Source organism: Microcebus murinus, chromosome 3 (genome assembly GCF_040939455.1).
Source record: "Microcebus murinus isolate Inina chromosome 3, M.murinus_Inina_mat1.0, whole genome shotgun sequence".
Taxonomy (NCBI): Eukaryota; Metazoa; Chordata; class Mammalia; order Primates; family Cheirogaleidae; genus Microcebus; species Microcebus murinus.
Window position 1 is genome coordinate 2,455,128 of NC_134106.1, and position 27,612 is coordinate 2,482,739.

At 54.4% G+C, this 27,612-nt stretch overlaps 1 protein-coding gene across 4 annotated transcripts in view; it reads left to right on the forward strand.

Annotated features, from left to right (window-relative positions):
• Positions 1-27,612, forward strand: part of DCDC2C (doublecortin domain containing 2C) — a 101,402-nt gene that overhangs the window by 38,867 nt on the left and 34,923 nt on the right. For 2 of the 4 annotated variants that reach the window (XR_012918462.1, XM_012763163.3), the window contains exons 5-10: positions 161-298; positions 2,548-2,590; positions 14,887-15,010; positions 16,608-16,708; positions 23,119-23,187; positions 27,085-27,126. Coding sequence is in view for 3 of the 4 variants with exons in the window: in XM_012763163.3 (XP_012618617.1) it covers positions 161-298; positions 2,548-2,590; positions 14,887-15,010; positions 16,608-16,708; positions 23,119-23,187; positions 27,085-27,126 (517 nt within the window). In the remaining variant the exon portion in view is untranslated. Of the gene's footprint in view, positions 1-160; positions 299-2,547; positions 2,591-14,886; positions 15,011-16,607; positions 16,709-23,118; positions 23,188-27,084; positions 27,355-27,612 lie in introns of those variants that run through there. The other 2 variants (XM_076000462.1, XM_012763160.3) reach the window with 1 other exon arrangement.

Genomic DNA, 27,612 nt, shown 5'->3' on the forward strand with positions numbered 1-27,612 from the left:
TTGGGTTCGGCCGGCCCGTTTGGATCACGCTGGCTGCTGTTTGGATCACGTGCGCTGTTTCTCCCGGGGTCCACGTGCTAGCCGTGTTGTGCACAGAGATACCCTAACACCCTAGATCGCTGGACTTGCAATCTCTACCCCGTTTCTTCTTTCTTTGCAGATTATTCACAATGAACGGGCATCTTTTGGACAACTCAAAGGATTTGCAAGACAACAGTTTCTACGTGGCTGCGGGACTGGAGGCCTTCAAACACTTCCCTTACTGGAATTCTCCGCGGGTGCCCAGCGAGGTCCAACAGTGAGCATGCTCCGTCCCTGTCCTCTCTGAGTTTCGGGAATACTTGCCCTCCCCCCCCCCCACCGCCCGCACCTCTCCCAAATCCGTCCAGTTCAGCCATGGGCTATCCTGGAGTGAAGCTTGCTATTCTTGTTTTATGTACGATTCAATTTTAGATTTTTTAAATGAGGCTTGGTGGAACGACGCTCCTTTGCGGTGTTGACAAGGACAGCGGGACCCCACGTGGAGCCCGTTGTTCCTCTAGGATGGCAGGAGCCGTGGGGATGGGGCGTCGGGACATGCGGAACGTCCAGGGCTGGTTTCAGGGTGCGGTTTGCCCGTCCACGGTGTGTCCAGCGCAGGGCCTGCGCTCTGGCGCTGACTCGCTTCTCTGTCTTAACGCTGGGTCGTGCCGGGCGTCAGTGTCTCCTGCTGTGCTGGAGGAAGCTGTGGTTTTCAGAGGAGCCCGTGGGCATGGCTAGGAGAGGACACCACGGGAGCGTGTTTATGGACACAGGCAGGTGTAGACGTGGGGGGACCAGGGTGCACGGCTCTGAAGCCCACCTGTGGGTGGTTCTTCCTCGATGGCTCAGCCCCGACAGGTGTAATCAAAGTACATTTCCCGTAGGACATGATTCCAGGGCTTATGGGGAACCTTCCCCATAGCTATTTCTCTGTTAAGTCTTTTAATGGTCATCATCTTGAGCAAAGAAGAAGAGGTGTCATTTGTCGTCTCTTTGTGGAAGAGGACAGAGAGTTTTGAGTGTGCAGCGTATTTTCAGAGAATACCGTGCAGGTGGCCGGGCTCCGCTCCCCACCCCCGCGTTCTGTTGTGTGAGCGCCTCGTGCATTTACAGAGCGTGCACCGCCCCGGCAGGTGGGGGCCACCGCCTCTGCTCTGGCTCCCGCGCTGGTAGGGTTTGCTCTTTAAGGCAGAGAGAGGCTCCCTTTGTCCTGTGGGCTGAGGACGGCCCTGCGGCAGTTTGGTGTCCAGGCAGAGGGTCAGGTCAGAGTGCGGCCTGCAGGCGTGGCTGTTCCCTGCTCCTACTGACTTGACCTGGAATAGCACAGCCGCTGGGAACACCCCAGGGGCGGGTCGCGTTGAATCGCTTGCTGCCTGCTCGCACCGTGTGTTCCGTGCCTTCCCGTGTGTTCTGCTGTTTCACGCCTTCCGTGCATCGTTGAGCCCCAAACTGAACCTGCCGGCTGCTTAAATACCTTCCCCCCTCCCAAGGAGATTGGGGCGCAGGGTCAGCAGGAGGCCACTCACAGTCGCAGGGAGGCTGCGGTGCATTTGGCAACGCAAAATGGACCCAAGAGGGGCTCTCTCGCAGAGAATCTTCTGGTGGAGGCATCTCCAAATTTGTGCAGCGACTGTTGGAGTGAGCCGCAAGAAGGAGGAATTAGAACCGGGGTGTGCGTGTTTGCCAGGGTGGCAGTCAGGCAGGAGCCCCGGGGGTGGCAGGAAGGGAGTGCATTTTGCATTTTGAGTTGAATCGAAATCTCAGTTCTGGCCGGGCGTGGTGGCTCACGCCTGTAATCCTAGCACTCTGGGAGGCCGAGGCGGGCGGATTGCTCCATGTCAGGAGTTCAAGACCAGCCTGAGCAAGAGCGAGACCCCCGTCTCTACTAAAAATAGAAACGAATTAATTGGCCAACTAAAAATATATATAGAAAAAATTAGCCGGGCATGGTGGCGCATGCCTGTAGTCCCAGCTACTCGGGAGGCTGAGGCAGGAGGATCTCTTGAGCCCAGGAGTTTGAGGTTGCTGTGAGCTAGGCTGATGCCACAGCACTCTAGCTTGGGCAACAGAGTGAGACTCTGTCTCAAAAATAAGAAATCTCAGTTCTGCCCCTGATCAGCTGCACTGGCTGAAGCCCCCATCTCTCTGGGCCTTGGTTTCCTCGCTGGTACAGTGAGAATGGTCATTCTTGCTTTGCTCAGTTACTGTGAGAGCCGCAGGAGGAAACCGTGTCTGCGTTCTTGTTAGGGTCCCCCCCACCGCCCCGCCAGTGCAGGGCATGCCGCACCCTAGTACTTGAGAACCCACCCGACTGTCAGAGATTTCAAGGGATGAAATGGGCAGGTGCCCGGTGGGGGGTGGGGGGCCTGTTTTGCTCGGGAGGCTGGGAAACCGGAGCTGCCGGCCGTGTCTTGTGTGCACGGCCCAAGGTTCCCCTCCGAAAGCCAAGGCTGCAGCCGGCATTTTATAAAGACGTGTCAGGGCCGAGCTTTAAACATTTCAAGGTGACTATCTTTTGTCTTTCAGAAGGTATGCGGACATCGAAAAATCCCCACCCAGGAAGAAAACGGTAAGTCATTTTCTGAGAGGAGCGATGACAGCTGTCCTGACTGTGGCGTCTCGTGGCACTAACGGGGACCCAGCACACGGGAGGTCTCCGGTTGTGACACAGCTCCCTGGGCACAGAGCTAGTGCCAGCTCGTTAGGGAAGACCGGACGTGCCGCTGCTGTGCACGAGCCGGCAGAGAGGGGTTCGTGTTGGGAGGGCAGCGTGCAGGGCTGGAGGCGCAGGGAGGCATTGCAACCACACGGCGGGCGTCAAGACAGAGACAGACGCCAGGTCTCGAGGGACAGGTGGGGGGAAACTGAGCCAAGCAGGGTGGGGCGGGCCAGGGCGGGGTGGGCCAGGGCGGGGCGGGAGGAGGACATTCTGGGCAGGCCGTGAGAGCTGGAAGTCAGGCAGTGGGGTGAGAAGCAGCTTGGTGCTTGTGTGCCCGTATGTCTATGTGCGTGTGCATGCATGTCTCTGTGCGTGTGTGTTATGTCTGTGTGCATGTGCATGCATGTCTGTGTGTATGTCTGTGTGCATGTGCATGCATGTCGTGTGCATACATGTCTCTGTGTATGTCTGTGTGCATGTCGTGTGTGCATGCATGTCTGTGTGTGCATGCATGTATATGCGTGTACGTGTATCTATGTGTGCACATATGTCCGTGTGCATGTGCATGTATGTCTGTGTACATGTGTGTATATTGATCTACACACAGTTTGAAGTCACAGCATAAAGCATGAGGAAGGATGGTGGCAGGCAACGGGGCTGGCAAGGCGGGCAGAAGCCACGTCCCACGGGGCTTCCCGGCCCGCATGATGTGTCTATGTGAGCACTGTATACCACGACCATCGCATAAAGAACACATTCTAGTAGTTCTATGGACGTGGAGATTATTCAGCACAGCTGTCGAATGCCGGCTCCTGCTGGCTCCTGTCTGCCCGGCTCGCCAGCTCCAGTACAGTGACCCCCCCCCCCCCCCCGCCCCTGCCACGCCGTGGCCCTCAGCACCTTGCCGTGCCTGCCGTTCCTTCCCGGTATCTAGCACCAGGCCTGTGGCTGGCGCCCCTGTTGCTGCCCGTGCTTCATAGCTGCCATTTTAATCCCTCTGGCGCTTGGCCTTGGTGTTGGCCCGCTGCGCCTGCGCCAGGGCAGCCTGGCCTTGCGGGGGATGGCGCGGTGACCCAGCCCTTCACGCCCAGCCCCCGTCCTTACCTGCCCTCCTTCGCCGAATGAGCCCTACTTCTAAAACAGCGCCGTCGCCTGAATGTGCTTTGCTAAATGTCATCAGGGGATTCTGCGCGTCTGTTCTGAAGTGGGATTAGCCTGTAATATTTCCTTTGCATGTCGTCCTCGTCTAGCTTTTGGTGCCGAGCGTTGTTTTTTTTTTTCCTGAATTGACTCTTGTTATTGTTTGTAGCTTCTTGAGTTGAATGATCAGCTTATTTATTTTGAATTCTTTTCTCTCTAAGGAATGGCTTTTAATACTAAGTGTTCGTTGAATGGATACGTGATTGATGGTCAGTGAGCATACAAAGGTGATAGGCGTGATTCTGTCCCAAGACGCACTGCACTGAGCTGGAATGGACAGACACGTGAGCCCGTGTGCTCATTTCATGACAACAGGTTTGTAGGAACCAATCACATGTGTAGCAGCACGCTGTGGAGGAGAGGGGTGATGGACGTGCGTGGAGGTTGGCAAACAAAGCTTAGGTCACAAGGTGCGGCTCAGAGAAGGGGCAGGTGTCCCAGGTGGAGAGGTAGCCTGCGTGAGTGCACGTGTTCACGTGAGGAGGTCTGCACTGCGTGATCCTGCGTCACGGCGTCTCTCCCTGCTCCCTTAACCAGTGTTTTCAGCCGTGCGGGCGGCACCGGGCGGGCACGGGGTCGTGAATGAGGCCTGTGCTTGGCGTGAACGGCACCACCTGGAAAATCCCGCACCTGAGAGGTGATGGGAGCTTCTGGTATTGCCGTCACGTTCTTTCGTTACGTCTTCATTTATTTATGTGGCTGTTTGACTTTGGTTCCTTACAGGCAGGAATATAATTTTCTTTTCCTTTTGTTAAATGTTTATTCTATTTGGTCTAAAATTTGGGGCGTGTTTGTTCTAATATGGTCTGCGTTCCTTTTACTTCTTTCTTCTGAGACCCAGCACCGAAAAGTTAATGGGTTCTGATAACGACATGGAACATTTAGGAATCTTTAAGCATAGTGATCATAAAATAGGTCACAAACTGCAGTGCGAAAATGTGTGACTTTAGAAAAACTAAATCTATCGTGAAAAATTATCATAACGTAAGTGTAACAAGAATACATAGCAGTATGGCAACTGTATTGTACTCTAGAAAATGAAAATATTTTGAAGAAAATAAAAGGCATTGGGCCAGACACGGTGGCTCGCACCTGTGGTCTCAGTGCTCTGGGAGGCTGAGGTGGGAGGACCCCGAGAGCCCAGGGGTTGGAGGCCGCGGTGAGCTGTGGTCACACTTTGCTCTCCAGCCTGGGCGACGGAGCAAGACCCTGTCTCTAAAGAACAAAAAGACGTTGTTTTAACAAAGATTCCTATAAAATCTCCGTGTTTACTGTAAAAACGCTTGTCAAGGTGCTTTACCTGTTCATTGTGTCTTGCTGGGAGGCCCACATCGTGAAGAGTCTTAGAACTCGTGTAGTTTTTTTTTTTTTTTTTTGCCTCGTGAGGAGTGGGTGTTTCTGAGAATGGAAATAGTTCCACACACGGGACGTCCTTGAGGCTGGAATCATGAGGAGTCAACGACTCAGCAATTTATTATGATAAATATTTGTTTCTCTTTTTTCTTTTCTTTTCTTTTCTTTTCTTTTCTTTTCTTTTCTTTTCTTTTCTTTCTTTTCTTTTCTTTTCTTTTCTTTTTGAAACAGAGTCTCACTCTGTTGCCCGGGCTACAGTGCCGTGGCGTCAGCCTAGCTCACAGCAACCTCACACTCCTGGGCTCAAGCGATCCTCCTGCCTCAGCCTCCTGAGTAGCTGGGACTAGAGGCACGCACCACCATGCCCGGCTAATTTTTTCTCTATATATTAGTTGGCCAATTAATTTTCTTCCTATTTTTAGTAGAGCTGGGGTCTCCCTCTTGCTCAGGCTGGTTTCAAACTCCTGACCTTGAGTGAGCCTCCTACCTCGGCCTCCCAGAGTGCTAGGAATACAGGCGTGAGCCACCGCGCCCGGCCAGTTTCTTTGCTTGCTTATTCCAGAGTTCCCAAAACTTCTTAAACTTAAAAAGAATCCTGTTTTCCATGTGAATGGCTGCAACATCTCCTCGGGAAAGGGGCGGGATATTAAGGAACGGATGCTGGAGAATCAGGATCGCCCTTTAGCGGGGACGCTGCCCTGTGAGAGGTGGGGCCGCCGGACCCTCGGGGGCCGTGTATGTTCTCTCTAATGGGGCGCAGAGGGTCACAGCCGCAGTTCTCTCTAAGGTCGCGTGCTGGAGCCTCTTTTACATTTTCAAGTTTAAAAAAATGCACCTAGAGCACGAAGCAGAGAATCTTTCTTGACTCTGCAGTGAACACGTCACCAACGCAACTTAGAGCTTGTGCCTGTAGCGCGTGGGACCTGCAGCATTCGTGGGCTCACCGCGTGGCCCGAAGAACCTTTAGGGTGGGACATTCGCAGCGCGCTAAGCTCTCCGCCAGTGCCGTGCACACAAAGGTGAGCGGTGCGGGCAGAGGGGTCCACGAGCCTGGCAGAGACATCCTGCCCTCCGGGTCAGCGAGCAGAACGCCACTCGCCGTTGGAGCCCAAGCCCAGACGTCCCCCCTGCTTGCACCTGCACCAACCCCCCCCTGCCTTCAGGACTCCAGCGGAGCGTCAGCCCCGCTTCTGTTGGAACGTGTGGCTTCCGGAGCCCCCATCAGCCACGCCTGTCGGCGCTGCGGCACGGAGTGAGGAAGAAGCCGCAGTACCTGCGCGGGGAGGGGCCGGGGCTGCACGCCGGGCGAAGGTGTTCGCATGCGTAGGGACGTAAGCGAGGGAGTAGAAAGGGCCAGGTCCACCTGCTAGTCGCCATGCCGATGGAGTCAGATGTGTGGCCTGGGGGCGGAGCGGGATAGACAGGGAGGGGCCAGCCCTGAGCAGCTGCGGGGTCCCCTGCGAGGTGACAGGTGACTGCGGTGGCATTTGAGGATCCTTGCATCACCGATCCCACCGTGAGCGTTTGCCCGAGTCCTGGTGCCTGTCTGGTCGGGGAGCGTCCCGCGAGGACGGTGTCTGAGGGTTCCTGGGCTCGGCCGTGGCACGGCCGGCAGGTGTGCACGGTCGGCAGGTGTGCACAGTCGGCAGGTGTGCACGGTCAGCAGGTGTGCACGGTCGGCAGGTGTGCACGGTCGGCAGGTGTGCGCCGTGGACTTGGCAATGGCGGCTTGTTTGCCGTCTATCTGCAGCCTTGCGGCCAGCACGCCGAGTCTGACAGCTGTGGGACTCGTCCTCAGAGTGAGGCCGCTGGGATTCAAAATTGAAGCGGCGAGTCGTGTGCACACAAAGGCATGGGAGCACGGCCTCAAGGCGCGGCTCTGGTGCTGACGCAGTGTGTTCTTCACCGCCCGAGCGCCGGCAGAGCCGCAGCGGGTCCCGTGGTGGGAAGAAGGGCAGGTCGGCACGCACGGCCGAGGCTGTCCCCGCCGGGGATCTGCACAGGGTGACGCGCCGTCCCCAAGCGCAGGGGCTTCAAGCCGTAGGGCTGTTGTTCGTCTCGGGGCTGTGGGTGGGTGGTGGCACCTTGGTCCCTGGGAGGCCACGTTCCGCAGAGGGTCCTCTGAGCTGGGACGTCCGAGCCGGCCTCACTGACGCCCCCGGCAGTGGCCTTGGCTGTGGGACACCTCGACTCTCTTCCGTGCATCTCCCGCCTTCCAGGAGGACGCCCCAGAACCAGCCCAGGTCCCGGGAGGCGGAGAAGCAGCCTTTCTGTCGGCGGCGGAGCTTGGCAAAGCTGCACTCGGCCCGCAACCTGCGTGCTGCCTCAGGCGGGGCGGGGTTGTGGCCAGCAGGTGACCCCGAGCGCTGTGCCTGCGGAATGGAGTGGTGCGCAGGGATCGCCTCTCACGCCCCAGGCCGGGAGCCCCGGTCCCCAACGCGCAGACTGGAGACAGCAGCGTGGAAGCCGGTTTGGCGATAACGGCAGAGCAGCCGCCCGCCCCGCACGGGAAGCCCAGACCGGCCGAGCCCGAGTCAGACACGGGTTCGGAAGAGTCAGACTCTGGGTGTGAGATCTCGGGAGGACTCGACAATCTATTTCCAGCGTAGGCCCCTTTTTCTTCCCGTGCCAGTGTGATCGGCGATGGAAACGTGTGTCTAAATGGGTCTGGAAGGGCTTTTCCAGCCAGCAGAAAATAGAGCGTGTAGGTGATGAGAAAGCACAGTGACAGCTCGAAATAGCAGCGTTCTCTCTCCGCGGAGCTTGGAGTCGCTGCGTGTTGCATGATTCGTGGCGTCTCGCCTCCGTGGAGCGAGAAGAGCAAGAACGGGGGGAGTCGCTGGCCCGTCTAGATGCCTGTGGAGTGCGCAGGGCAGGGGGAAGGAGTCGGGGTGACCCAGGATTCTGGGGGACACAGGTAGACGGAGGAGCCAGGCCGGGCAGCAGGGGAGAGTGGAGCGAGGCGCGGGAGGACATCCACGAGCTAAAGTACTGGATGTCAAACAGGGTCCCCGCCACCCAAGGCAGAGGACAGACACGCTTCTGCGTCTGTCTGGGGTTATTGCCGTGGATCCCTTAATGCGTAAAAGGATGAGCCTCCTCTGGGTCTGATAGACATCTGCAAAGTAGGTGCAAACCTTCCTAGGTATGGTGACATTGTGTTTCCTGGAAGACCAACTGCTGCCGTCAGGCCAGAGCCGCGGTACTTTAGGAGCGAGTGCCTGGACCCGGCATCCCGGCCGTGCCTGCCAGCCGGGTGGCTGGAGTGTCTGTCACTCGCTGGGCCCCGTCAGTACAAGCCGGTCGGCTCTTCTCCCACCTCCTGCTTTCCTTACACCCCGTCTCTGTCCCCAGACTGACTTCCAAGGGCACGAAGCTCTAATTTAAGCTCTTATAAGTGCCCTGTCCAGAGTGTTTAAAAAACGTGAGAGCACAGGCTGTTTGCCTCTTGCTTCTAGATTTCCATTTTAAAGATAGTGAAATATTTGATCTTAATTTAGCAGAAGAACTTTAAATTGTACTGTTAAAAATACCCACTTCCCAAGAAAGTGGCGAACATTCATACGAGTGCATTTTTACTCATTAGCTACATCTGATTTTTCTTTGGAAACAGCTCGCATCATTGTGCGGCTTTAGTTTGCTTGTCACTCGATTCAGATATCTGAGCAGTGGAAAATACGGCATTAAGAGTCTGCTGGTGTCTTGACATGGCACAATTGAGCTTTTTAGTCCAATGAACGTAATCGAATGAAGCTGCCCTTATTTTATATAAAAATTCAGTTTTACGACAAGCGTATTTACTATGATCTTAATATCTATAAACTTCCCAGGAAGTCAGGCTAATTTAATAAACGTTTAAAATTGCATTCATATATTAAAATGAATATTTTATGGTGCAAGCCTCTATAAAAATCGGTAAATAGTTAATAAGCATTGTATTTATAACACATCCGCAATCAGAACGTTAGTATCATTATAAATGCTTCTCTCTGGGCATGGAGCACCAGTGTTGGTGGTGAACAATAATGAAAGGGAGAGAGAGCTTATAAATTAAAGGGTGTGCGAGAAAACAGTTGTAGAGACATGCACCTATGAGGCCGAGACATGCACTGCACTAACCTGGTCTAAACTGTAAAGCTGGGTGTGAAGTTAGGTGAAGCTAGTTAGGGAATTGACGTTTGCCACCTAATAATGTCAAGGTCACAGAAATATTTCACAACAATCAAGTCCTTAGCAGCCTAAAGATGCAATCACCAGGTTCAATGTTAGCAAATCTCCCACTTTAATCAGTGGTCAAAGCAGGGCTGGCTTGTGGGTGGGAGACAGCGCCCTCCTGAGGGTGGGTCAAGGACATTCGCTGGGGACCCTCCTGCTGACTCTGAGATAGGCTGTTGCTCGTCTTCAAGTAGGTGAGACAGGCTGTTGCTGTTCTTCAACGAGGTGAGATAGGCTCTTGCTGGTCTTCAATGAGGTGAGACAGGCTGTTGCTGGTCTTCAGTGAGGTGAGATAGGGTGTTACTGTTCTCTGATTAGGTGAAGTAGGCTGTTGTTTTTTTCAGTTAGGTGAGACAGGCTGTTGCTGTTCTCCAATTAGGTGAGACAGGCTGTTGTTGGTCTTCACTTAGGTGAGATAGGGTGGTGTTGGTCTTCACTTAGGTGAGACAGGCTGTTGCTGGTCTTCACTTAGGTGAGATAGGGTGGTGTTGGTCTTCACTTAGGTGAGATAGGGTGGTGTTGGTCTTCACTTAGGTGAGACAGGCTGTTGCTGGTCTTCACTTAGGTGAGACAGGCTCTTGCTGGTCTTCAATGAGGTGAGACAGGCTGTTGCTGGTCTTCAGTGAGGTGAGATAGGGTGTTACTGTTCTCTGATCAGGTGAAGTAGGCTGTTGTTTTTTTCAGTTAGGTGAGACAGGCTGTTGCTGTTCTCCAATTAGGTGAGACAGGCTGTTGCTGGTCTTCACTTAGGTGAGATAGGGTGGTGTTGGTCTTCACTTAGGTGAGACAGGCTGTTGCTGGTCTTCACTTAGGTGAGACAGGCTGTTGCTGGTCTTCACTTAGGTGAGATAGGGTGGTGTTGGTCTTCACTTAGGTGAGACAGGCTGTTGCTGGTCTTCACTTAGGTGAGATAGGGTGGTGTTGGTCTTCACTTAGGTGAGATAGGGTGGTGTTGGTCTTCACTTAGGTGAGACAGGCTGTTGCTGGTCTTCAATTAGAAAAAGTGTCCAATTCATCCCATATTACCCTGGGAGGCTGGCTTTGTGTGCCAGAGCAAGACAGTCTGTTACAATAGCATTAAAATATAGCTGGATTGATTGAAATGTGCTCTGGAAACAAGTAATAGTGTTTAAAGCACGACAGAGGAATAAACCGAACACGCCTCAGGTTTATTTTCTGAAAACGTTTTTAACAGGAAGGAAGAGGAACGACATTGAGAAGTGCCCGTTGCCTTTCTAAATGGAGCTGGGATTAGTTTCAGAGGGAGGGAGAGAAACCCGGCGGAAGTCGTGAGGCTCACGGATGTTCCCTTGCGAGGGGCGCGGATTCTCTGTTTTCCTGCTCAATCCTTTGTTTACGGACGGTCGCTGTAGGTGCATTTTGCTGACAGCCAGGGTGCCCACCCACTCTGTCCCCGGCACTGGGCGTGTGGGGACACAGGCGGCCCTGCCTGGCCCCGGGGAGCTCCAGGGCTGATGGAGAAGCAGTCTCGGGCGTGGGCGACGCAGGTGTGCGGAAGTAGAGCTCTTCCTAAGGTGCGATGCCTGCTTGTCGGGGGAGGAAAGGTGTGGGACGGCGACACCTTTGAGTTGCGTCTTGAAGGACGTGTGCTGGGTGGAAGAGAGCAGGTGGCTGTTCTCCAGCAGGTTGGACTTGCAGGGGCTGACAAGTTCAGGAGCAGGGCAGGGTGTGGGGTGAGGGGCTGGATGCCCGGTTGTGATGGGAGGAGTTGGGACTCTATCCTGGAGGGAGGTGCACCTCGGCCTCTGCAGGCAGACGTGGCCTCTGCCAGGTGCACCCTGCCTGCTCCTTCCCTGGGAGAGCCTCTCAACCCTCCTGTCCTGGTCCCCGGCCACCCCCTGCTCTCAGCGTGTCCGGAGTTCAGTGCCAGCCACTCCTTGCACGCGCAGCTGCGTTCTCGAGGTTCGCTTATTGCTGGCTGAGCGCCAGTGTGGGGCCCAGAGCCCCGTGCCTGCAGTCACGTGGCCTCCACACGCAGGGGGAGGCAGGTGCGGTTATGAGCCCCACCGCCCCTGGGAGGGACGGAGACCGCGCAAGGTGCCTGAGGCAGGGAGCTGGTGGTTGGGGTCTTGGGGTGACACCCAGCAGAGGAGCACCTGCCGCCTGCCGGGCTCCACAGGGAGGTCACGGGGTCCTCCTAAGAGGGATGTTTACTTAGAGAGCCCCTGACCTTAGGGCTCCTCATCCTCCACCCTGGTGGGGTCGCGTGCAGTTCCGTGACCCCAGCGCCGGCTCACGAGCCCAGGTGGGTCCGGTCGCGCCGTGCTGGGTGGGGGGGGGGGGCTCTCGGCTGGCACCCTCCTGTCTGGCCTGGTTCTTCTTCCCTCTCCCTGGCTTGTGCACCCTGCGTGGGGCACCCCCACCGCGCGACCGTGAGCTTCACTTCCTCCGAAAGGCCGGCTCTGGGGCTCACCCCACCTCCCTCCACAGCCACCCATGGAACCCGCACCCGCCCCTCTGAGCTCGACGTGAGCCAAGCCAGGCGCTGCATTCGCGGTTCCTGTGTTTCTGCCCGCAGCAGCACGCCGCCCTTCCCTTGTCTGCCCCGGCTGCATTCCCGGGGATGTTCAGTAGACGCCTAGTGAGGGAATGGGTGGATTCACTCACCAGAGACGCGCAGATGTGAGAAAATTGGAATGAAATTTGAACTGTGCTTCACTGCAACCCGTGCAGACGGTGGGTCTATTAGGGTGGCAGTTCGCTGGAGCAGGATCATCGCTTATTCCCTCAGCAAACGTTTACTGAGCACCTGCACGTGCCGGGCACTGTTCCGGGCTCCGGGAATTCACGAATGGAGAAACAAGCCGGCATCCCTGTCCCCTGTCCTCGTGCGGCTTCTAATGTTCTGGTGGTGAACGACAGACAACAGACGTCACCGATGCGGTGTCTGTGGATGGTGTTCACCGCTGCGGGTGGAGTGTGGGGACGGGGCGGGAATTCGCCGTGACTGGCCGGTCCTCGCGGAGAGCCACACCCGCGCCGCTCCGGCTCTGGAGGAAATAGGGTGTCTGTAAGAGCCTGCACACTTCACCTGCTTGGGTAAGGCTCGAGGCGAAAGGTGACTGGCTTTAACGGCACAGTGCCCACTCTTTGTCCTGCTGCCTCTAAGGTGCTTTTGCTGCAGGTGACTTTCCAGGTCGGGGCAGGGGGAGCCTCGTTTGTAGCCGTTGCCTCGCCCCAGGTGATGGGGAGCCCGGCAGGTAAACCGTGGGCTCTCGTGGCCTGTGCGCTTTGCTTTGTGTCACAGCTGTTCCCGTGCCCTTGTGACGAGGGTGGGTCACTGTCATTTGTCATTGTCCTTTGAGTGTTACTTCAGGTGTAATAAGAGATGTGTGCATGTGTGTTTGTCTGTATCTTGGGGGCTAAAGCTATGGAAAATGTATTCTAACGGCTAGAGCCGGCTGATGATGCCGAAGAGATTTTCAGAACCCCAACCCCCGGCTCCCTCTGAAGTGCAAGCACCACGCGCACCATTTTCTGTTTCAACCAGCCATTCCTCTAAGGGCTCCTTTCCTGTACTTAACAGCACGATTTCAACGTGCAGGAAAACTCCTTAAAATAAATAGAAACATTTGTGAGGTCCCTTGTATGAGGCTGGAGAACTATTTTCACACTTTAATTCCCACGAGGATTGAAAAAAAAAAAAACCTGGTAGTTGCATCACATACGATATTTTAATGGTACCAGGTAGGTGCTTTTAGCTTGACATTGCCCAAGTGACATAGAAAGCTCAGGAGAAATGTCTATTTATATACTCTAGCCTGGATTTGCTTCCAAATACTTGAGAAAGGATAAAAAAAAAAGAAAAAAAGAAAACCTAAAAAAGTGCACTGTAAAGATAGTTTCTGGGCTAGAATTGGGATGGTGCTGAGAATGACAGGCAGTCCCTGGTTTAGGAAGTCTCGACTTTACGATGGTGTGAAAGCGATGCGTATTCGGTCGAAGGCTGCACGATGCCCTCGTGAGCCGCGACACACAGGCAGCCGGGCCACCAGGAGGTGGGAGGACCACGGACTGTACGCCGTGTCACGTGACCGGATGAATGTGCCTACGTGCGCTCTGAGCACTTGTAAAGTAGGCTGGGGTGAGCCGTGACGTTCGGTAGGTTGCATGCATTAAGTCCGTTTTCCACTTGAGGTATTTTCAACTTAGGAAGACACACACATATACATATCTCTTATTGGTGAGCACTGAACTCTGACCTTTTTCTTTTGCTAAAAACTCCTTCCTAAGGAGGCCAGCTGGGTCAGGCTGACAAACGGTGAATTCCCACTAAGCGCCAACCTGATTCTGGCATGGCATTAACATCACCTAAAAGATAAGAAGCCCCTGTCTTAACTCAAGCACCCTAGCAGACGCCTATCGTAAATTTAAAGCATCTTAAAACATCCTAGCAGGCGCCTATTATAAATTTAAAACGTCTTCCTGTCTGGACCTCCCACAGTGCTCACACCCTTATCTTAAAATAAGCATATCCTTTCTGGTCTTCTAGATAAAGTCTAACTCTCTCGGCCAATTGCCAGCTGAAGAATCTTTAAACCCACCTATAACCTGTAAGCCCCCGCTTGGAGATGTCCCACCTTTTTGGGTCAAACCAATGTGTGCCTCTCATGTATTGATTTGTGACTTTGCCTGTAACCCCTGTCTCTCTGAAAATGTATAAAACTGAACTGTGACCCAGCCATGGCGAGCCCACTTGCTCAAGGCCTCTTGGCAGTGGCTCTGGGTCATGGTCCTCAAATTTGGCTCAGAATAAATCTCTTTGAGATTATTTTACAGAGTTTGGCTTTTTGCCGTCGACATTGGGCTTGTCGGGACGTGGCCGAGTCGTGAATCAAGCAGCATGCGTCGGTTTCCCACCTCTGCTTTGTGTTCCTGTCATGCTTTGTTGTTGCCGACTACAGATTTTTAAAAAATCTGAATTTCCCTTTATTGTAGCCCCAAAGGAAACTGCCACGTGGCTGGTTTTCATCAGAGATGCTCTCGGCTCGCTCAGAAGGTCCAGGGGAACGGTTTGTGGTGGTTGTCACAGCGGTGTTTACTGGGCTGTACTACGAGTCCCTGCAGAACTGGGGGGCATCCCTGGACCTGCTTCCTCTCTAGGCAGCCCCTGCTGTGCCGGGCGTCGGGGAGGCAGCCACAGCGCGGAGGGGAACGGGCCCTCTCTCTCCCCGGAGGTGCTGGGACGGGGACAGAGGGATTTTTGCCACTTTTCAGAAGGGAACTGCAAGGGCCCAGGTAGCAGAGACTGTGCTTGAAGTGGGTTTCGAGGAGGTGCCCGGACGTCCACCTGCTGTGCTCCTGAGGCCTGCGCCTCCCCCGGCCACACCCGGAAACGCCGATGCCAGACCACACACACCCAGAGACGCGGGTGCCACCGCTCCTCACATGCTTTTTGTTCTTATTTCGTGCCTTAGGTGGATTCCAAAGGAAAAGAACCTCAGAAATATGACAGCATACCACCCGAAGCCCAGGATTCCGTTTATTACGCCAAAGAAGAAAAGAAAACATTGGTAGAACCTTTAATCCAACGTGGCGCAGGTGACGTGAGATTTCATTCTGCTGTAGGTGACACAAAATGCCCTGGGCTAAGAATGTGTTTTTTTTTTTTTTTCTTCCCCAGACCAATTTTATACTGCAACAGTACTTCTTGGTTTGTGACTATATGACTTATTAACAAAGTGTTCAGCTCGTAGGGCAGTGTTAGGCAGAGCAGGAAAGAAAACTTGTGGCCGGGTGCGGGGGCTCAGGCTCATAATCCCAGCACTCAGGGAGGCTGAGTTGTGAGGATCTCTTGAGGCCAGGAGTCCAAGACCAGCCTGGGGAACATAGTGAAACCCTGTCTCTACAAAAATAAAAAATAAAAAAATTAGCCAGGTGTGGTGGTGGTGCACACCTGTAGCCCCAGCTACTCTGGAGGCTGAGGCAGGATAATTGCTTGAGCCCAGGAGTTCGAGGCTACAGTGAGCTACGATTGTGCCACTGCTCTCCATCCTGGGGGACAGAGTGAGACCCTGTCTCTAGAAACAAAAACACAAAGGGTGCCAAAGAAAATTCAGTCACCATGGGTTAAAAATCTCCTCCTTGACAACACACACTGCACACAGTAACTAGAGCTGCCCAGCTCCCTGGGCCTTCACTCCGGGAGGCAGAATGGTGCTCGGGCGTGGGCTTTGGGCTCAAATCCTGGCTGTGGCCCCACTGAGCCTGTAAGGAGGGCGGATTCCTCAGCCACCAGTGGGCATGTAAGTTTGAGGTTGCCGCGAGTGCTGAGTAGCAGGTGTGTGGAAGAGTGCCTAGAACACCGGAGCTTCCTGATGAGGGTCACTCCCCTGCCCTTTCTCTCACCTTCCAACCTGGCACCCCCGAGAGCAGGGACCCCTCCAGCCCAGCTCTGGGGCCGAGGGCTGGGAAAGGAGGAGGAGGACCAGAACGGCCCAGGGGAGGGGAAGGAGCTCTAGGGCTCTTGCCTGGGAATGGAGCTGGCCTGTGGGTGGCGTTTCCCACTTGGGACGACTGAGCTGGCCAGGGGCCACGTGCATGTCCTCGTGGACATTGAAGGAACTGGCTGGCGACTTCTTTTTCTTCTGCTGTCACCTGTCACTTCTGATCAGGGTGACGAGCAGCTTCTCGGGAACCTCGGGACTGTGCAAGCATTTAACACACCCAGCCGTTGATTAAGTCAAGTACGTTAAGGCACATGGCTCTAGTGCCTCGTGGTTCTTAAACATATTTCGAGGCACTGAAGCTGCATTGCCTTAAATACGTTCTATGATTTTGCTGTCGTGGGGTTGCCTGGTGTTTATTTCTCACTGAGCTGACCGGACACGAGCTTGCTGGCCTTCACTGTATTTCGTCCGTGGACTGACTGTGGCCGGGGGGATGACATCGTCCATCATCCATGGATGGTGCTGAAATTGAGGCCACTGGGCTGGGCACCTCGATAAAACCAAACACAGGGGGTGCGGGGGGAGTGGGGCGGGAGGGTTGGGGTCTGGGAACCTGGGCCAGGTGGCTGCCCGGTGACACAGGAGGCTCAGAGATGCCGAGCCGGGTGACTTGGTTTGGGCTGGAAAATGTAGAAGGACCTCAGTTTCCCCGGTGGTGTGAAAAGTCTGTCCGTGTTGTTTTCCTGCAGAGGGTGACGTGTTCAAAGCGCAGACGCCCAGCAAGGAAACGCAAGGGGCTCTGGAGGTCAAAGAAGACCGGAGCGTGCAGGTGGAGATGCCCCTGGACCAGGTGAGTAGCATGGACCTGCGGCCACACTCCTGCCTTCAGTCCCGCCCCATCAGCCCCTCCTGCCTCAGCCGCATCCTCCTCCCCTCCCCCAAGTTCTCTCTGGCTTCTAGAATGTTCCCTGACCCCTCCAGTGGGCGGCTGCTCGTGCTCCTTGTCCTACAACATATTCCTGTCTGCCCAGTCCTGCCGCACAGGCTTTTCCGCTGGGGGTGGGAGGGCCCTTTTTGGCACTGGTCCGGGAGTGACGGCAATTAGATTATCGCCTTGGTCCCTCTCTGAGCTATTCGCTCCATGAGAAGGGACGTGGTCTGCCCTGCTCGGTGTGGTGGCCCCCATCCCTTGAGGAGCTCCTGGCGTGGAGGCGTCCCAGTGGTTTTCTGTAGAAAGGCTGAGTGATGGGGTAAGCGGTGCACGGACGCGGCCGTGGGACCCGGAGCCTCGGTCGTCAGCCGTGGGTGGGAACTGAGGGTGGGGATGCTCCGTGAGGGCCTGGCCACCGCCCCCACCCCTGGCTGCATGGAGGAGGGGCAGGGTAGGGTCCTGCGGAGGGGGAGGCCCCACCCCACATGTGCCTTGGGGAGGCTCCCCGGCCCTCCACCTGCTCCTGCGGGTGGATACCACAGTGACTCCGACCTGTGACTGTGTTTTCACCGCCCACCTCTGTCTACACTGCCCACCTCAAGGCATGAAAAGTATGTTTCAATAGTTGTTTTTCTTTTCTTTTTGAGACAGAGTCTCACTCTGTTGCCCGGGCTACAGTGCCGTGGCGTCAGCCTAGCTCACAGCAACCTCAAACTCCTGGGCTCAAGCGATCCTCCTGCCTCAGCCTCCCAAGTAGCTGGGACTACAGGCATGTGCCACCATGCCCGGCTAATGTTTTCTATATATTTTTAGTTGGCCAATTAATTTCTTTCTATTTATAGTAGAGACGGGGTCTCACTCTTGCTCAGGCTGGTTTCGAACTCCTGACCGTGAGCGATCTGCCCACCTAGGCCTCCCAGAGTGCTAGGATTACAGGCATGAGCCACGCACGGCACCTGGTCTATTTTTTTTTTTTTGGTGGTTGTTGCTAACCGAAGTTTTAAATGCAGGCACGATCCTGGTGTAATGACTACTGTCGTCACAGCTGTTTGTGCACAATAAGCATCTTTATGGATTTCAGTTGCTGGTGTATCTGGTTTCTGTTGCATTGAGGTTGTGGGGTGAATGTGGTCACCCCTGAGGAGTGTGAAGAGAGAGGAAGGAAGGGAGTGGCCTCCCCCCCACCCCCCCGTGCATCATGGGAGCGTGAGGATGGGCCCGGCCCGGCTGGGTGCTCCACCAGCCAGCGAGGAGGGGAAAGGGCCTTTGTCTGACGTTCTTCTCGGCGAATGCAGATTTTCTTGGAGACGATATTAACACGAGTTCTATGGTTTCAAGGGATGTGGAAACACTCCTGGCTGTGGCTGCGCCTGGGGTATGAGGACCGAGGGTGGGTCAGCGTCCACCTGCCCCCGAGGCTGGGCTGCCAGGCGTGCGGGCGCTGGAGGGAGCTCGGTGTTGGGGGACCCTCCCTGCACAGCACCTGTCGGGGGAGGCCCTACGCACCCTACTCCCGCCTACCGGGGGCCGACACACAGCCGGGCGCCCACGGACGTTTGTGAAATACAGCTGACGCTGATGTCACGCTATTCGATTACAGGGCTGACTTCTGTAGAGACATGGCATGCTCTTCTGCCGTGTCTTGATTGTAGCTTTCTGGGTTGGTCTGAACATCTCAACTTGTTGTTTCTTTTTTCTTTTTTTTTTTTTGAGACAGAGTCTCACGCTGTTGCCCGGGCTAGAGTGCCGTGGCGTCAGCCTAGCTCACAGCAACCTCAAACCCTTGGGCTCAAGCGATCCTCCTGTCTCAGCCTCCCGAGTAGCTGGGACTACTGGCATGCGCCACCATGCCCGGCTAATTTTTTCTATATATTTTTAGTTGGCCAATTAGTTTCTTTCTATTTTTTTTTTTTTCAGTTTCAATTTTTTTTTTTTTTTTTTTTTTTCAGTAGAGACGGGGTCTCACTGTTGCTCAGGCTGGTTTGGAACTCCTGACCTTGAGCAAACCTCCCGCCTCGGCCTCCCAGAGTGCTAGGATTACAAGTGTGAGCCACCGCTCCTGGCTGTCAACTTGTTTCTTATCATGCCTGGGGTGTGATGCTTTCTCCAGGGTGGCGGTGCTGTAAAGATAAAATGTTGCAAGACCCAACACCCCAGCTAACATGTGTGTGAATGGGGGGTCAAACCTCGAATGAAGAAGGGAGCTTCAAGCATGAGGGAGTCTCTAAAACCCAGGCCGTAGCTTTGTGGTTGATGATAGTCATTAACAACAGAGCATCAGTACAGAGCAAGTCCGCACCGGGGCTCGCTCAGATCCTCCCGTGAGGACATCCGTATACATCACTAAGCTCCATCGTCCAGGTCTGGATGAACCGAGGCTGGGGCCTGTCCTCTGCCCCTGCTCAGGGGCGGCATGCTGTCTTGGTTTTTTGTGGTAGTGAGCAAGACTTGGATGGTGTTGGCCTCTGACCCGGCCTGTGCTTCGTTCCAGCGTTAGGAGCTTCCAGCCAGGGCAGGGACGTCCGGTGCTGTGCGGAGGGGTCGGCAGGCAGGATGGCGGCACCCACTTTGGGGAGGGAGGGCCAGAGGCTCAGCTCTACGGTGAGGCCGTTGGTCCCGTTGGGTGTCGCCTTCCAGACAGTCCAAGTCCACTGCCCGCCTCTACCGGGGCTTCCCAGACGTTCCCATTCTTCATGCTCCCGCCTTCCGATTGCTTTCTTCTTAGCTCACAGAGCAGCACACGCTTTCCACCGCGAGAGTCACCTGTCTGTCCTCTGGCTTCTGTCATTGGGCTTCTACCTTCAGACGCATCCATCTCTGCAGAGCCCTTATCCCGCCCGCGTGCGCTAGGAGGGTCCTGCTCATGTCCCAGGGGCTCCCGGTCATTTTCAAAGCTCGTTCTTGTGGCACAAACTGGGCACGAGAACCCCGTGGGATTCTGTTGACGCCTTTGACTCGAGAGAAAATCGAGGTCGAGGTGCCAGGTGAGGGAAGCTGCACCTGGAGTCAGTCGATGCCGTCACCTGTACCGTGAGGGCTAAAGCTTCAAAGTCACCCAAGCGGGTGTGCCCTGAACTCGGCGGCGTGTGACCAGCACGGAGGGCCTGGCTCGTGGGAATGCGTGGCAGCGACAGGAGCGGGTGGCAGGTGCAGGGTGTGGGTGAGACACGCCCAGAGGGAGGGTGTTGCACGGGTCACCTGTCGTGGCTTTGTGGTGGGGGGCAATCGCCCGTCTTTAACGTTGCCTCCTTTATTCCCTCCCAGGCTGCACGATCTGCTCTTTTTTTTTTTTTAGTTTTTACTTTTAAGAAATTATGATTTACTTTCAAATGTTTGTTTCCCTTGTCGTTTAATGCATTCCGTTGTCATGAGCCCCACCCAACACGCCCGTCGGCAGGGCTGGCTCGGGGGGGTAAAGGAGGCACGTTCACGGCCCACCACGCGAGCTCCCGCCCTCCGAGTGGTGAATTTTCACGCTGGCTTTTACTTCTCAGTCCAGAGTTGGCGTACCTCAGCGTGAATGAAGGAAACAATTTTTTAGCACTTACAGTCCCTGCAAAAAGTGGCACGTGGATGTTAAAACATTGACGTCCAAATTCTACCTGATTTGAGAACTGCGTTTCCTACAACAGCAATGTCCGCTGCCAGAGACAGGATTGCATTGATTTTCGTAAATACTTTGAAAAGGCAGACACATGCCTGCAGTTGCAGGACCGGTTTGGCCCGGGACCCTCACCCTTGATTCCCTTTTTGAGGAAAGAGTGTGGCATTCACTCTGCATGTGGCTGACTCTGCGTCCGTGTCGTGGGGTGCTGTGCCCGTGCGCAGGTGCCCGGCGGGCTGGGCACATCCAGGTCTGCAGGTGTGAGGCCTGAGAACCGTGCATGGGCGGAAACCACAGAACGCTGGGTCCACTTCTGACTCAACTGAAATTCACTTATTTTTGGAGAGTCTCCAGGCATCAGTGCAAAAGGAGAGTATCTTATTTATTCTCAAGCCGCAACGCGAACCGCGCCCGGCACTGCGCCTCCCAAGGGCCCAATGCCTTTCGCTGCAGAGGAAGTGCTAAGGACAAGGCACTAAAGTGAAACCAACGTAATCCGGGCTAATTAGGAGAAGGGTCAGTGTAAATTTGTGTAATCTGTGACGTGTTTAATTAGAAAAAAACACGATGAAGCTCTAAGGCTTTGGTATTTAGGTGTGCAGAGTGACGCCGGCTAAGCTAACGCAGGGCCGTGGGGCATTTGCTTTAATGAGTCAATTAAAAGTATAATTAGCTGCTGTATCTATAAGGACGACTTAGCTATAAAGAGCAGGGAACTTGGAAAAGTGTGGCTTCAAGGAGCATTTATCATGCCACGTAGCAGAGGGTCCAGAGCCCTTCCGAGGGAAGGGCCGGAGCCGGCCAGCTTGGAGGCTGGAGTGAGCTGGACGTCCGGGTTCTTCCCCTGCCTCACCTGCCCTGCCCAGCACCTGGCCTTTGGCCTCGGGCTTGGTGGTCACCTCAGCTCTGGGGGCACATTGAAGCCCACGGACGTTGACGAAAGCAGAGAGGCCATTTCCTAACCTGGGCCTTATGTGACCAGCGAGAAAAGTCTTTCCAAGGACGTCCCAGAAATCTGCCTTGTGTCCGTGCCTCCCGCTTCTCCCGAGCGGGGGAGGGGGGGTTAGAGTGGTCCGTGCTCATTCAGGTGTCTGAAGGGGGGTCCTGGCTCCCCCAAGCTGTACGACTAGTGCTTGAAAAAATTGGGATTTTGGTTTTTAGTGAGGAAAGGTAAGGAATGGCTAGGAGGTCGGTCTTTCTCAGCATCTATGCGTGAATATTCCGTCTGTGCCCAAGTTCCCCTTCCTCGTGATAGACCATGTCCCTCCTCTGCTGCCTGCACCCCCTGCCCTGGACTTCGGATCCTGTGCTCACGGAGCTCTCAGGAACCCATGTTGTCGATTATCTAACCTCCCTCTCTCTCTCTCTCTCTCTCTCTCTCTTTCTCTCTCTCTCTCTCTCTCTCTCTCTCTCTCTCTCTCTCATGTTCAGCTCCACCCCACACTGCATCTTCCTGGCTGGTTGTACATGTTCTCAAACACGCCTGCAATCGACAAAAGCGACTCTCCCCGTCTCAGTCCTCCCCGGGCCACCCTGTCCCGCCCTCACCAGTAGGGCCAGTGTGTGGGGAGTGGTCTCTGCTCGCTTTCTCCGTCTTCTCCCCTCCTGTCCATCTCTCCTGGCCTCTGCCCACGATGGCACGAGACAGCTCTTAACCTCCGTGCCACCACGCCCGGCGTGGGCCTCAGTTCTCATCACGCCTGACCGTCCCCACCCATGGGCACCGTCCGCCACCCTCTTCTTGGAAACACTGTCTCCGTTCGGCCACGTTTTCCTTCCATCCCTCCGGCCACTCGTTCTCCTCCTCTCTTTGGGTCTCCGATCACCCGGCCACTAAATGGCGGGCGCTCGCCCAGGATCAGGGCCGGCGTGGCTTGTCTCCTCGCTCTGGACTTTCTCCTGACATGACGTAAAAGTCTGTGTCGCCGCGGCTTCCGCGTCCGTGCAGAATTCGGTCCAAGCTCCAGGCACATATGTGCATCTGCCGAGTTCTCAGATCACGTTAGATGTCCTAAGACAGCGAAGCGCAGCAGAGTGGGGACACTGCGTGCAGGCGCCTCGCCTGTGTGTTGTCCTCCCGTCCCGGTGTCTGTCCTGCCCGGTGACGGCCACCCTTGTTATGGCCCGTTTACAGGACAGAGGATGAACATAGAACATAAAACACAAACACACCACGTACAAAGGGTTGACTCGAGTAATAATACACCGGGTCCGTTTTATTTTTATACTCTAAAAGATTAAAGTTAGTTCCTTGTATGTAACCGCCCAGGCATTGCAGCAATGGCCATAAATTCCGGAATAGCCTTAGGGAAGCAGATATCCCCTGGCTCAAGGTTTCCAGGTGGTTGCTCTAGGCACTAGGCATAGATCATGGACCGAGATTAGCAAGGATGGGCAAGGTGAGCCACAGGGGCCATTTCTCATCCCCAGCTTCTCTTAGGGTGACCCCCTAAGATCTTCAGCTGACCCCCGGCGGCTGTGCCTGGCTTAGGTCGCCCCTCCCTTGAGGGGTCTTACCCGTCACTGACTAACCAGCCATCTTATGGGGTGTACGCAGCAATCACAGGAACAATGTGTTTATCATTTGGTGTGGGGTGACTTTCCGGCCCCCTGTAGAAGCGGTGCAGGAAGCTGCACCATTTGATGCGCCCCCTGGTATTTGAAAGCAGTCTCTGACACAGGTTGACCATGGCTAAACGTAAAACACGGTGTGCTTTCTCCCCAGACACCAGCCGAGATGGTGAAAGAAGATGAAGAAATACGGGCCAGCTCTCCTGGCTTTGAGGGCAGCAAGGTGAGTCGGTTTCGTTTTGCGTTTACGGCTCGGGTCCGAGACTCCTGGCACACCGAGGGGCTTGCGGTCGGGGGTGGAGGGCTCCCACATCCCGCCGCGCCCGAGCGCGCAGCGGCAAAGCACAGCGCGTGCCTCCCAGGCGGGAAACACGGGGCTTACGACAGGTTTCTTGTGTGCGAGAGAAATCACGTGGGTGGTCGTGGTGGCTCCTGTGCGTGTCCCAATCACTGTGCACGGTGCTTCCGCTCTCACACTTGAAAACCTTTCTGCCAGCAAGTTTCAGGATGTATGTTTGGTGGAGGAGGTCAGGGAGGTGGATGGAGGCAGCAGATGTGCCCGTGGCTCGTCCGTGGCTACGTCCGTGGCTGCGTCTGTGTCGTGTCCGCAGGTGGCAGCACAAGCCAGGATGCTCACGGGCGTGCAGCTCTGCTGCCCTCCTGCCCACGCAGGCACCGTAGACGCCCGTCCACGCCGGGAGCGCGTATCTGTGCCACTCTGTGAGGTGATGTGACTCATCTGCATATTTTCCAAGTTAGTTTCTTGTTTCTGAAGGTCTGGCCTCAGGCTGGAGGCTGTGTGGTTCACCCGGCAGGTGCGCTCCGGGTCTGTTCTGGCGCTGAGGCCTGGAGCTGCCGATGGGCTCGGGCACTAGCAGCCCTGCGAGGGACTGTCTTCTTTTTTAAAAGTTTTTTACAGCATATTATGGGGGTATAAATATTAACTTTACATACATTGCCCATGCCCCCCTCCCCCCCCAAGTAAGAGCTTCAAGCGTGTCCATCCCCCAGTTGGTGCACATCATAACGCACTCATTATTTATGTATATACCCATGCCCTCCCCCCACCTGCCCGACACCCGATAAATGTTATTCCTATACGACCACTGAGGTGCTGATCCGTTAATACCAATTTGCTGGTGAGTACATGTGGTGCTTATTTTTCCGTTCTTGGGATACTTCACTTAGTAGAATAGGTTCCAGCTCTATCCAGGAAAATACAAGAGGTGCTAGATCACTGTTGTTTCTTAGAGCTGAATAGTACTGCATGGTATACATATACCACATTTTATCAATCCACTCATGTATTGATGGGCACTTGGGTTATTTCCACAGCTTTGCAATGGTGAATTGTGCTGCTATAAACATCGAGTGCAGGTGTCTTTTTCATAGAGTGTCTTTTGTTCTTTTGGGTAGATGCCCTGTAATGGGATTGCTGGATCCAATGGTAGATCTACTTGTATCGCTTTAAGGTATCTCCATATTGCTTTCCACAGAGGCTGAACTAGTTTGCAGTCCCACCAGCAGTGTAGGAGTGTTCCTCTCTCTCCGCATCCACGCCAGCATTTATTGTTTTGGGACTTTTTAATAAGGGCCATTCTCTCTGGAGATAATTGATATCTCATTGTGGTTTTGATTTGCATTTCCCTGATGATTAGAGATGTTGAGCGTTTTTTCATATGTTTGTTGGCCATTATTCTGTTTTCTTTGGGGAAGTTTCTGTTCATGTCCTTTGACCACTTTTTGATAGGGTTGTTTGATTTTTTCCTTGCTGATTTTCCTGAGTTCTAAATAGATTCTAGTTATCAGCCCCTTATTGGATGTATACCTTGCGAAAATTTTCTCCCATTCTGTGGGTTGTCTGTTTGCTCTCTTGACAGTTTCTTTGGCTGTGCAGAAGCTTTTACATTTGATCAGGTCCCATTTATTTATTTTTGTTGATGCTATGATTGCCTTTGGAGTCTTCTTCATACATTCTTTGTCTAGGAGAGTGTTTCCAACATTTTCCTTCTGCTCCCACTTGCCCGGCAGCGTCGTGGCTTCCGTGCTTAGGGGACTAGAGAGGACCCGGGCTGGGAGGGGCGTGCGGCTGCAGGGCGCCCCGCCCGGCTGGAGAAGGGGCCGCTGTGGAAGGGATTTGGTCCCCAGGAAGTTCATTCAGGTCTTTAAAAACACCAGAGGAGCTTATGGCCTAAAACATACAAAGAGAGCCGTTGAAGTAAAAAAAAAAAATGGGCAAAATACTCGCACGTGGCCCGCGGGCCGCAGTTTGAGGACGCCTGGTTTAAGCACTGGGAGCAGTGCCAGGCCGGAGAGAACGGGTGAACGCAGGTGTTCATGACCAGACCTGCCGCACCCCAGCCCGGGAGTTGTGGACAAGTGCTTTTATTTTGTCTTTATGTGTGTCAATGACACAGAAGTGGGAGAAATAAAAAGCAAAACCAAAAATGGAGCTGTGCATTCCTAGGACACTGCCTCATCCTCAGAATACTTTAAATATGTTACTTTTACAGTCACGACCACGAACGATATCGGGCACTTTAATAATATTTCACACCTTTGAAGGTGGAACGTTATTAACACTAACTAGTTTGAAAAGCTTGCCTGTGGGGTAGCAAAGATGAAACTTGTGCTTGTCGCCTGTACCGTTTCCAGCCGTGTCTGCCGCATGCAGTTTTCGTCACGTTGGGTGCTTGGGGACTGTCTCAGTGAGGCTTACGCCGGAATTTCCTCCAGTTCCCAGTGCTAGATTTGTCTGCACCCACTGACTGTAAAATGTTTCATGTGCAAACAGCGCTGCTTGATTTATGCTACCCGCCAAGTTTGCAAAGCAGTGCGTAAAGGTTTCGCAAAGATTCGACCCTTTCCAAAGCAATGTGGGGGGTGGCACTGGTGGTGGTCGCGCAAAATGTGCCCGCAGACCGTGTACGCGGGGCTGTCCGAGACAGCGTGCAATTCCCACCGCTGGGAATATTCCGGTGTGGTCTGCGGCCAGCCCTGCCGGGGTGTGAGAGAGGCCCTCCGCCCAGGAATGGGCGCTGCCGGGCGACTCCGAGGGTTTTTCTCACTCTTAGTTATTTTCAACCTTTTGCCAGTTTTCCCTACCTTTGAACAGGCTGTGTAAAAAATTTCATGGGTAATTTTGTGTATTCAATAAGAGAGTGAGGAAGAGGAAGAAGGAGAGGGGAATTGGCTTTAATTCCGGGGAGATGATTTTTTCCTTCTGTCGAGAGCGCGCTCTGCACCTCACTGCCTCTCCCCGGCTGTGCGGCCGCGCCAGCTGCCGCCCGCCCCCGGGGCTCCCTGCCATCGATCGCCGCCGCCCTCCCCAAGGCTCTTGGGGTCCTTCTCCAACAGGGACTCTCTCTCCCTCCGCAGATCTCCGGCAGTGTTGTGTTCATGCTTCCTGCACCATGCAAATCGCATGTTAGCTTGTGTTAGGGCTGTTTGTGTGCCTCCCTGTCTCTTCCGATACGAGCTTGAAGCACGAGCCCGGGCTTAATTCATTTTACAGTCATCTCTAGCACCTCACTCGTCACACAGGAGTGGCCGACCTTGATTTGACGGAGAACCTTGGAGATGTTACAGCTGTTCTCTTTCTATTCAAATTCAATGTGCACACTTTTTTCTTAACCATCATTTGGATAGCTAGGACTGTCAGCAGCTATATTAATTAATAGCAAATAATAGAAACAAATGCAATGCCCACCAACATATTGGTCGGTTGCTTTATGCTTCACCCATATAGAGGGAAAAACAATGCAGTTGTCAGAACAGCAGGGGTGGGTGGCAGCTCCGGGGTGTATACTAAGCGGGGGGAAAAAAAAATCAAAATGCAGCAGAGAATACAGGCATAACATGCTGTCTTCTATATAAATAAATAATTATTGATACCAAGATGTGCATAAAAACAGAATTTAGAGTGGGAAACGAAACGGAAATGGGGGGAACAGGGCGGTGAGGCAGGGGTGAGGTGCAGGGCTCTGAGCAGGGACCCGAGTGGCGGGGAAGAGCTTGACCTCACGGAGAAGGTAGGCAGAGACGGGAGAGAGAAAGGATTTATTGTGCAATATCCTCCTTGCAAATCAGTTGATTACTATATTTATGTCTTTAATAACAGGACAAAGAAGACGAAAGGCTTTACGAAGATATTGAGAGAAAGGTTCGTATGAACAGACTCTGTAGTCTTGTGTTCTCTGTTCAGAAGACAGATCTGACGCGACAGCCCGCGGATCCCAAAACCTTGTCAGGTGCTTTGCAGGAATGTGACTTCCACGCGTCTGCCCCGCACCGAGGCTCTCTGTCCCCCAGGGTTGGAAAAGAAACATTATCTAGGCATCGCATGTAGCCGGACAGATCCGCCATGAAGGCAAATAAAAACCGGGAGGGTGAGAACCGCCTCGGGCCGCTGCATTAGTGGCCCTCCTGTAAATTACCTGCCCGCCCGCACCTGGAGTCACTCACCCGGTTTTCCCAGGTAGTCGCACAAGCCGCCCCTTCCGACTCCAGCCACCGAGCGAGCTACGGACCAGTGTGCCGGTGTGGGAGGGCGCGGGGGCGGCTGGACCCCCCGGGGGCCCTGAGGCTCTCGCCCTGGGCAAGGCCGACGCGCTAGCCGGGTGGCTGGCCCCACCTGGCGGCCCCAGGG